Source organism: Ceratotherium simum, chromosome 11 (genome assembly GCF_057802395.1).
Source record: "Ceratotherium simum simum isolate JZ-2026a chromosome 11, ASM5780239v1, whole genome shotgun sequence".
In the NCBI taxonomy this organism is placed as follows: Eukaryota; Metazoa; Chordata; class Mammalia; order Perissodactyla; family Rhinocerotidae; genus Ceratotherium; species Ceratotherium simum.
The window spans coordinates 56,278,703-56,289,354 of record NC_141910.1 but is presented as its reverse complement, the minus strand read 5'-3'; the positions used below and the strand labels follow the sequence as shown (position 1 = coordinate 56,289,354).

At 40.6% G+C, this 10,652-nt stretch overlaps 1 protein-coding gene across 4 annotated transcripts in view; it reads right to left on the bottom strand.

The window, feature by feature from the left end:
- Window positions 1–783: 783 nt before the first annotated feature.
- WDCP (WD repeat and coiled coil containing) overlaps window positions 784–10,652 on the bottom strand; it is a 28,614-nt gene continuing 18,745 nt past the window's right edge. For 2 of the 4 annotated variants that reach the window (XM_087437097.1, XM_004418605.3), the window contains exons 3-4: window positions 8,337–8,454; window positions 4,845–6,687 (exon numbers count right to left, since the gene is read on the bottom strand). In XM_087437097.1, the coding sequence (XP_087293223.1) occupies window positions 6,461–6,687; window positions 8,337–8,454 (345 nt within the window). In that variant the 3' untranslated portion in view covers window positions 4,845–6,460. Of the gene's footprint in view, window positions 3,913–4,844; window positions 6,688–8,336; window positions 8,455–10,652 lie in introns of those variants that run through there. The other 2 variants (XM_087437098.1, XM_087437099.1) reach the window with 2 other exon arrangements.

The window sequence follows — 10,652 nt, the reverse complement described above, 5'->3', positions numbered from 1 at the left end:
AAAACTTGGTGTCTTCTTAGTTTCCTTTCTCTTCCATTGACTCCACCGCCCCATCCCCATATACACTGAGTGTGGATTATGGAACGGAAAGAAAGGATTGCAGCTTGTGGGTTATTATCAAATGTTAGAAGTTATCTGAAAGTGGACAAAAGTAACCCCAGATATGGATGAGTGTGGCTGATAACACACACGGTGAACTGACGTAGCCGCCTGCTAGACGTCTGAAATGCATTATGTGTGCACGCTTGCGTATTCCTATGGGAGTCAGTTCAGCTGGGTCCAGCTGTCTGTGTTCACCTACTGTTTCTAAAGGACAAAACTGGTGTATAAGCAGTAGGAAATTCATGTTATGCTCTAATTGTTCCCTAATATAGCAATTGTGTTATAACAAATTTGTTTTTAAAACAAGCATTATAATAGAACTGAGTGTATATGTATGTGGGTGTTAATATATAGAAATCCTAAATGGTACCATAAATATTAAAGGAATGAAATAAATATTTAAAAACATTCCCACAAAGAAAACAACAGACCCAAATGATTTTAACAAGTTCTATCAAACTTTCAATGGAAGATCATTCCTATCTTATGGAAACTTTTCCAGGGAATAGAAAAAGGCATATTCTGCAGCTCATTGTATCAGGCCAGAAAAAGCTTGATACCAACACCAGACAAGCAAAGTAAAAAAAGGACATTTACAGGCTAATCTTACTCATGAACATAGAAGCAAGAATCTGAAATGAAATATTGGAAAACTGAGTGTGACCATGGCTAAAACATAAATGCATCATGAACATACTGGATTTATTCCAAGAATACCAAATTTAACATCAGAAAAATCTATCAAGTGAGATTTACCACATTAACAGAGTAAAGGAGGAAAAAAATTATAATCTCAATAGATAAGAAATCATCATTTGATAAAAATCTAACACCCATTCATGATAACAGTAATTAGCAAACCAAGAAGAAAAGGAAAATTTTTTTTCTATGTGAGGAAGATTAGCCCTGAGCTGACATCTGTTGCCAATCCTCTTTTTGCTGAAGAAGACCGGCCCTGGGCTAACATTCGTGCCCATCTTCCTATACATTATACAGGATGCTGCCACAGCATGGCTTGACAAGCAGTGCGTGGGTCCGCATCGGGGATCTGAACCTGCGAACCCGGGCCCTGGAAGCAGAGCACGCGAACTTAACCACTACGCCACCAGGCCGGCCCCAGAAAAGGAAATTTTTAAACCTGCGAAAGGATATCTACCAAAAACTGATAGCAAACATCATTCTTTTTTTTGTGAAGATCAGCCCTGAGCTAACATCTGTCGCCAATCCTCCTTTTTGCTGAGGAAGACTGGTCCTGGGCTAACATCCCTGCCCATCTTCCTCCACTTTATATGGGACACTGCCACAGCATGGCTTGACAAGCAGTGCTTTGGTGCGCGCCTAGGATCCAAACCCCGGGCTGCACAGCAAAGTGTGCGCACTTAACCGCTACGCCACTGGGCCGGCCCCGCAAACATCATTCTTAATGATGAAATAGTCCCTTTAAAATCAGGAATAAAGCAAGGATACCCAATATCACTGCTTCTATTCAACACTTCATCAGGGGATCTAGCCAGTGCAATAAGATAATAGTATAACATTTAGAAAGGAAGAAACCAAATTGTCATTTTGTAAATGATATGATTGCCTATATAGAAAACCCAAAAGAATCTACAGATAAATTATTAGACTTAGTAAGAGCACAGCAAGGTAGTTGGATATAAAATTAACAAAAACAAATTGCATTTTTGCATGCCAGCAACAGTTATATAATATAATTTTTAAAAGCTATTAAGAGTAGCAACAAAAAATATAAAGTACCTAGGAATAAATCAACAAGATGTGGAAAGACTGCTGCTTCTGGCCATGATGGAGTAGTAGAGACTAGATCTAGCCTCCTGGCTGAAACAACAAAAAAACTGGACAGAATATATGAAACAACCGTTTTCAAGACACTGGGCATCAGGCAACGAAGGAGTAATCTCTGAGAAATCAGAAACAAATGAGATTAATCTTCTGACTGCTCCAGCTTATGTATTGCCTTGCGAGTTTCCAGATGACAGTGAAGAGAACCATTTGGAGCCCAGAGGACTCCCTGAGTTGAGAAGATGAGTTTGGGGAGACCAAAGTAGCCAGAGTTTGTAGGACAGAATATTGGAGAGCAGTGAGCTAGACAGAGAGAAAACTCAGGAGATGTACAGAATGTCCTCCTCAAGTACCCAACAGAATGCTGATTAAAGAAACAAACGTGAGGGGCCAGCCTGGTGGCGTAGCGGTTAAGTTCGCACGTTCCTGCTTCGGCAGCCAGGGGTTCGCCGGTTTGGATCCTGGGCACAGACCTACTCACCGCTCATCAGGCCACAGTGAGGCAGCATACCACATAGAAGAGCTACAACTCTACAACTATGATATACAACTATGTACTGGGGCTGTGGGGAGAGAAAAAAAGAAACAAATGTGAAAGACAAAACTTTCATAAAAGGAAAGATTGATAAATATGACTTCATTAAAATTAACAATGTCTGTTCAACAAAACATACCATAAAGAAAGGGAACAGTCAAGTCACAAACTGGGTGAAGATATTAGCCACATATATTAGCGACATCTAGAATATATAAAGAGTCCCTACAACTCGACGAGAAAAAGACAACGCAGTAGAAATTGGGCAAAAGACATGAACAGGCATTTTGCAAAAGAGAAAACTGGAATGGCCAATAAACACATGAAAGATGCTCAAGTTCACTGGAGGTCTGAAAGTAAAAATTAGGATCACAATGAGAAGCCATTTAAAACTACTAAAGTGTCATAGATTAAGCAGCCTTGAGCATGTAGAACTATAGGAGCTCTGATACCTTGCTGTTGGGAGTGAAGACAGATATAACCACCTCGGAAAATAATTTGAATTTACTCACACCCTGTGCTCCAGCAATTCCATACCTAGGTAAAAGACACCTGCACCAGGAGACATTTAACAAGAACATTCAAAGCAGTATTGTTTATAATTGCAAAAATTATAGGAGGAACAATCCAAATGTGCACGGCAGGAAAACAGGTAAATTCTGATAACTCAAAACAGTGAAAGTAATAGAACATACACATACAAGTATGAATCTTAGAAACAATATTGAGTGAAAAAAAGCAAGTTGTAGAAGACTATATACAATATAATACCGTTGTGTAAAGCTCAAAAACAAGGGAAAATAAACATTATATTGTTGAGGCCAATGTATATATGTGGTTGTGGTGAAACTCCTTTTTAAAAAGAAAGAAGGGGCCAGCCCCATGGCGTAGCGGTTAAGTGCGCGTGCTCCCCTGCTGCCGGCCTGGGTTCGGATCCCAGGCGCGCACCAACGCACCGCTTGTCAGGCCATGTTGTGGCGGTGTCCCATATAAAGTAGAGGAAGATGGGCACGGATGTTAGCCCAGGACCAGGCTTCCTCAGCAAAAAGAGGAGGATTGGCATGGATGTTAGCTCAGGGCTGATCTTCCTCACACATACAAAAGTAAATAAAAAAAAAATAAAAAGAAAGAAAAGGAATGAAGAAATGATAATTATAACAATCAACGGATTAGTTACGTGGGGTAGAGTTACCTCTGTGGAGAAGGATCCAGGAGGGACACAAAGGGAGCTTGAATGTTTTCAAAAGTAATGTTTTGGTTCTTAAATTAGGTGGTAGGTGGTTCATTTTATTATTAAGCCTTCCTGTACTTTATATATATGTTGCATGTGTGGGAGATCAAGATTTGGCCATCCTAAGATATATCTCTTTACCTTGATTGTTTTCTCTGAGGGACATTTGACCTCCCCCACTAACTGCCTAGAGAATTTGACATGGTGGCTCCTTCCTGGAACAGATCTTCTATCATGATGGCTGTAAAGATAATATAGGATAGAGGTTACAATAGAAAAGGCACCAACAAGCCCATCTTATCAAAAGTTGTCTCTCTGGCCACATTCTCTGGATGGCCCTGCCAGGAGTTGCCAGACAATCATTTACATTTATAAGGGAAATCTCCATTTGTAAAGGTATCTCCCTCTCTGTTTTGGGAAGAGAGGGGGATGGCCTCATTTCTAGAGGCTTATCAATGTAGAAGGTGAGGCCTTAAATCTACATAATAACCTTACTCTTGTTTACTGTGCTTTAGTGGTAATCTATAACTGACTCCCCCCACCCCCGAAATCCTCCTTTGTCGTTGGCTGAACATGGTATTTAAGACAAAAATTTCTGCTATTGTGTTAAAAAACGCAGCGTCCCTGCTTTCTCCCATATATACATGTTATTAAACTTGATATTATTTTCTCCTGCTAATCTGTCTTGTTAATTATGTGGCCAGCCATAAGAACCTTAAAGAAAAGGGCAGAGGGAGATTCTCCCTCTTCCCCCGACACATGTATCAAATAATACCCATACAAAATTTATAAAAATTTGGGCGCAAAATGGGATTTTAAAATAATGTCTTTCTTTATGCAAAATATTCTCAATACAACATTAAACAATAAGTTTAGTATTATTGTTTACTTAACAAGTAAAGAATTTAGCTCTTATCTCCCTGTCTACAAAGCCAGCAAATACTGGATTATGTTCTACTGTTCCAATGACTATAATAATAGCAGAGGCCAAGGAAACATCTTTTGTATGCGAGTTGTCATGGAATCACATTTGTCGTCGTAAAGAAATAAATAATTTATATTCTGGACTATCCACCAGAAGAAAAAATACAGAGACAATATACACATACATAAAATCAAGAACATTTTTCTATACCAGCACTAATCACGAAGAAAATACCATCAAAACATTCATGACAGCCATAACAACCATTAGTGATTTTATTGAAGACGCATCCACAGGATTCTGACCAGTGAAATGGTGATTACAACATCCACCTTGAGACAGCCACATCGATGTCACTACAGGGTCCCCAGGTCCCCTCCTGAGGCTCCACAGTAGTGTGCTTTCATCCCACCCGACACTTCCTGGCAAATGGAGCCAGGCCTCAGACTGTCCTCAGCCACCACTCTCAGGCAACTGATGACAGACAAGTGGCCTCCACTTCCATTATCCCAGCAGCTCTCTAATGCATTTGAACCACAAAATGGGCCCTCGCTTCTTTCCTATCCCAGCTCCATCTTCATAAACCATAACAGACGGACAGGAGTCCCCAAGGGTACAAAATATTTCTTTCCAGATAATTTCAAAGGAAAGGGGGATAAAAAGATGCATATGTGCTAATGGAGCTTCTATGGTTGAAACAATTTATCTACAAATGTGCTTTGACTAGCCACACACTGATCATTTCGCTATGCTGCAGTAATAGAAATTTATGATTCTGTGTGAAGGCAGTGAGAAGTGGTGTGTCTCTCTGAAGTTGGAATCAGGGCTCTTTCCACTATACTAAGCTGGCGCTTTGGCCCATAATTATAATAAACTGTACTTTTTAGAACTACCTCAGATTCAGTGGAATTTACAACTTTCTGAAATACTGTCTCTCACAGACTCTGCTGGTCTCTAAGACTTGAATGGGGGGGAATATCAAAATTAAAGTGACGATTCAACTAAGGAAGTTGACTAGTGGGAGAAAAATAGGACATTTTTATGATCCCCAAACTAAAAAAGAAGCTTATCAGGGAGAAGATGAGGAGTGGCAACAGCACAGAATCATGCCTCAGGCCTCACCTGTGCTCGGCATTGTACTAGTGACCTCAGCACACACTCAGGTGGGCTCCAGAGGGGTCAAGGCACTTGAAATTTCATTTGAAATTTACCCAGGGCCAGTTTTTAAGAGTATCTGGACCTCTGTAAGACAGAATTTTCTAAGGAAGCAAGAGGGTTAGGTTTAACTCCTGCGAGGTCCAGCCAACAGTAGAACTACTTCCTGTTCAGAGTAGCCCTGGGAGCAGAAATCAATTGTTTTTTTTGTCTTCCTTTTGAGCTCCGCTGATTACTGCTGGTTTGGGGTAAAAAGGATATGCAGGAGCATATGTTCTCCAGTACGCCTTACCCTCATCTTTAAGCCAAGAAAAACATCTCTAACAATGCTGAGGTAGCTTTTAAGTGCTTCTAAGACAGCTGTAACAGTTTTGGGCAAGGGACAGAAAGCCTCAGAGAAACCATAAAACAAAAACCATACGGCACCATAATATGGTTTTGTTCTGGGAATTTTGTCCTTAGACAAAACCACACAGCCATGAATACATAAACACCCACTTTCTGAGCCATTGAACAAAGACTGAGTTCTGCTGTAGAGCAGTAAGCCTCAGCCTGGGGGGAAAGGGGGAAAAGCAGCCAAGCCAACCACAGCAAGTGCTGCACCTCGGAGCGACAGTGCACATCCTGGAGAGGATCCTCAGTGGAAAACAGATCTCGTTTGTAACGGCTTCATCTGAAAAGCTATGCCGCAAATGCTCTGCAGACAACATCAGGCCATACTGCCTAAATGGTTAGAACAGCCAGTGGTATCTACACTTTGGGCAGTAAGGTCTCTAAAGACTTCAAGAGAAGGACTAGGATCAAGGCTCTGAGACAAAGAGTCTCTGTAGACATTTGACCTGGGGCTGCCATCTCTTATGATTATTTCCTGTGTGGCTGTGAAAGTTAATGGGATAAAGCCTTCGCTATCAGCACAGAGAAGGATCCAGTGGGAGTCTGCAAAGTAAAAAAACACATAGGCGATTGAGGATATCTTATCTTATTCTATAAAGAAAAATATGATAAATATGATTTTTTTGAGGGTAAGAATGCAGTACTTGATAATACTGAACCTGATCATCACAAGACTTTACAGAGAATGGGGAGATGGAAGGACTGAATATTACTTAGGGTCAGGTTATATGGCAGGAAGGGGACGCTGATGACTTAGGCACAGCTAAGGGACATACATTTTCACCCAGGCTAAGAATTTATCACTCACGGCTATACATATGGGCTTGTGTCTGCATGTGTGCACACATGTATGCAGGGTTGTGTGTGGAGTGTCCCTATCTTATCTACATGCTGTTAAGCAGTTTCTCCAGAAACTATGTGATGTTAGGACAGCTACTCTATGGAGGAACCTTCTTTATTCTTTAGAACCATACCAACCTCTAGACACCCAAGGAGGCTGAGCTGACCAGAGCTAGACTGGAATGGTCCAGATAATCCTGAATGGTTTGTTCCAGGGTAACCTAGGGCCACTAGTGTAGCACATGCTTACACCTTCTCTGGTTCTTGCTTTTTTTGTGTGAGGAAGATCAGTCCTGAGCTAACACCCGATGCCAATCCTCCTCTTTTTGCTGAGGAAGACTGGCCCTGGGCTAACATCTGTGCCCATCTTCCTCCACTTTATAGGGGACGCCGCCACAGCATGGCCTGACAAGCGGTGCCTTGGTGCGCGCCCGGGATCCGAACCCAGGCCGCCAGCAGCGGGGCGCACACACTTAACCACTACGCCACGGGGCTGGCCCTGTCTGGTTCTTTCAAGTCTACTGTGTCTCACCTTTTGATTTCACTACTGAAAATCTACACTTTCCAAAAACAACATGTAAATTATACAGAGAGGTTTTTATTAGTGTTACTTATGATGGTGAAAAATTGGAAACCACCTAAGTGTCAAAGGAAATACAGCAAAGTAAAATATGGTACACCCAGAATGGAATATTAACCTCACCCAGTAAAAACGACAATTATGAAATACCATAAATGCATGTGTCAAAACGAAAAATGCTGATACTACAATGTTAAGGGGGCAAAAATGAAACAAAATCTAATGTTCAATGTAGTGGCTACCGTGGAAAGGAGGCGGCATAAGGAAACAACCACGCTCCGCATCTGATAGAACATGGGCATGACTCAGTCCCATGTCATCATGTCTGCTGCATATTAAAATGACAACTCCTTCAAGAAATACTCTGCAATGCTGCTATGATCTTTATGTTTATGCAACAGGTATATATGAGGTTTTTATGTCATTTCCTTGCAGTTGTTAATATATTGCTTCGTAATTCTTTTTTTAGTTTGTTCGTGTGTATATTTAGGTGTTAATATATTGCTTCGTAATTCTTTTTTTAGTTTGTTCGTGTGTATATTTAGGTTTTTCAGTGAGGCTATAAGTTCCTTAAGGGCAGAACTGATATTCTCCATGTGTTTTGGCACCTATAAAAGGCCTGGGCATACAGTAGGCAATTAATAATACTTGTTAACTATCTAATGAATCACTAAATTGTTGGTAGACCTCACTTTCATTACCAATGAAAGTTACACAATAGATGGTAGAGGGAGGGGGTACCGGGTAGGGTCAATTTCTGAATTTTACCTACCATGCAGCATTTCAATAAGAGAGAGGCCAAAAGTCTGCTGAACCGTGCTGAGCCTTAGTTTGCCGTTGCAGAGGAGCACAGCTCTTTTTTCGACAACAGGACCTACATAATAAAATTTCTTCAAATACAAAAGTAAAAGTTGTTAAACTGATTGAAGAAGCAATGGAGTTAACATTTCTTAAGAATAGAATGTGTAAATAGTTTTTTAAAATCCTTATCTATTACCACTATCACCTAGACTTTAGTTTTAAATAAGGAGCTTCTTGCTGCATTTTTTAACACAACTAAAGGATGAGAACAAAACAGCCCCCTAATTTACTTTTCCTTTTGCTCTGCTCTTTCCCCAGGGTCGTGTCTTTCTCACTAGGAAATGGCTTTCCGAGGAAACGACTAATAACACTATAGGACGATGGATGGCAGCCTGAGAGACACAATCCGATGGTGAGGAACAATTGCTTGACTGTTTTAGATACAACTGTGAAACGTCACACTTTCTTTACTGGGGGAAAAAATGCCAAGAAAGACTGCCCTAAGTGGTGGAGTAGCAGAGGAACTGCATAAGGAAAATAAACAAACTGTGGTCAAAATTCACTTAGCTTAGAAAAAGTACAAATGAAAATGATTTTTAAATTTTAAAAAGTCACATTAAGGGGCCAGCCCCGTGGTGTAGTAAAGTTTGGCGAGTTCTGCTTCAGTAGCCCCAGTTCGTGAGTTTGGACTCCAGGCACAGACCTACACCATTTGTCAGCCACACTGGGGCAGTGACCCACGTATAAAGTAGAGGAAGACTGGCACAGATGTTAGCTCAGGGCTAATCTTCCTCAGCAAAAAAAAAAAAAAAAGTCATATTAAAAATTAACTCATCTTTAAAAATGGTTTCAAATATCCTGAAGGAAATATAAAACAATTATAGCTCTAATTTAAGACACATGAAGAGTCCAAAGGGGGCTGGCCCGCTGGCGCAGCAGTTAAGTGCGTGCCCTCTCCTTCAGCGGCCCGGGGTTCGCAGGTTCGGATCCCGGCCGTGCACTGATGCACTGCTTGTCAAGCCATGCTGTGTCAGGGTCCCATATAAAGTAGAGGAAGATGGGCATGGATGTTAGCCCAGGGCTAGTCTTCCTTAGCAAAAAAAAAAGAGGAGGATTGGCATCAGATGTTAGCTTAGGGCTGATCTTCCTCACACACACACAAAAAAGAGTCCAAAGGTACAATCATAGAGCGAAGAATAAAAAAGAACTACTAATTATATACTGTTCGAAACAATATCTTCATACAAGAATTTAAAAAATAGTTTTATAACTTATAAGTAAGTTAGGTGTCCAACTCATTTTATCGTTAAAATTATCACTGCTCATTTTCTGACTCCTGACAAACAATTTTAATGATGAAAGATAAATAGTACTCCATTTGTGGCAGGATGAACAACTCAAAGATATGTCTACTAATAACATTTTAAAAGTTGTGACGTGAATAAACTGTAAGGGCCATAAGCAACTATAGTCGTGTACTGCATAATGACGTTTCAGTCAACCACGGACAGCCTATACGACGGTGGTCTCATAAGATTAGTACCATATAGCCTAGGTGTGTAACAGGCTATACCATCTAGGTTTGTGTAAGTACCACAGGGATGGAAGAAAATTTCCTCTACACTTCTAGGTTCTTCTGACTGGTTTAAGAATTAAATTGACATGAGACACATTAATAGGAGAAAAACAAAAGTTTAATAACGTGTATACATGGGAGAAACCAGGAAAACAGAGTAACTTACCAAAATGGCCGAAGCCCTCACCTTAAATTCCATCCTCAGCTAAAGACAAAAGATGTTGTGGGTGGGGAGAGTCAGGGACATCAAAGAGAAGGCAGGCAATTCACAGGTGGGTGAAAAGGAGCAAACATTTGGAAAACAAGTGTTTGGCTGCACAGAAACAGAAGAACACAGAGGGAGCCCAACAAACAGGCTTTCTAGGTTCCTCCCTTGTCCACCACCTAGTTCGTGTTACACTAAGGTTAAGCTTTCTTCCCGAGACTGGTTTTTTTAATCTGAATTCTTTTAGGTAGCTAAGGGGAGGTAACAAGAAAAACTTTCTGAGTCCTTTGTTTCTTAAAAATAATCAGCCTAAAATAATCCTCATGTTACAGAGACACATTTTGGGCAGGCAAATTTTGTTCCCCTTCAGCACACTCTATGATGTTTGCATAATGATGCATTCCTCATAACGTATCCTTGTTGTTAAGTGACTTGTTAAGCGACGCATGACTGGAATCATTTAGCTCTTATAAAATGGGGCTTCTGAAATAATTCTGAAATTATTT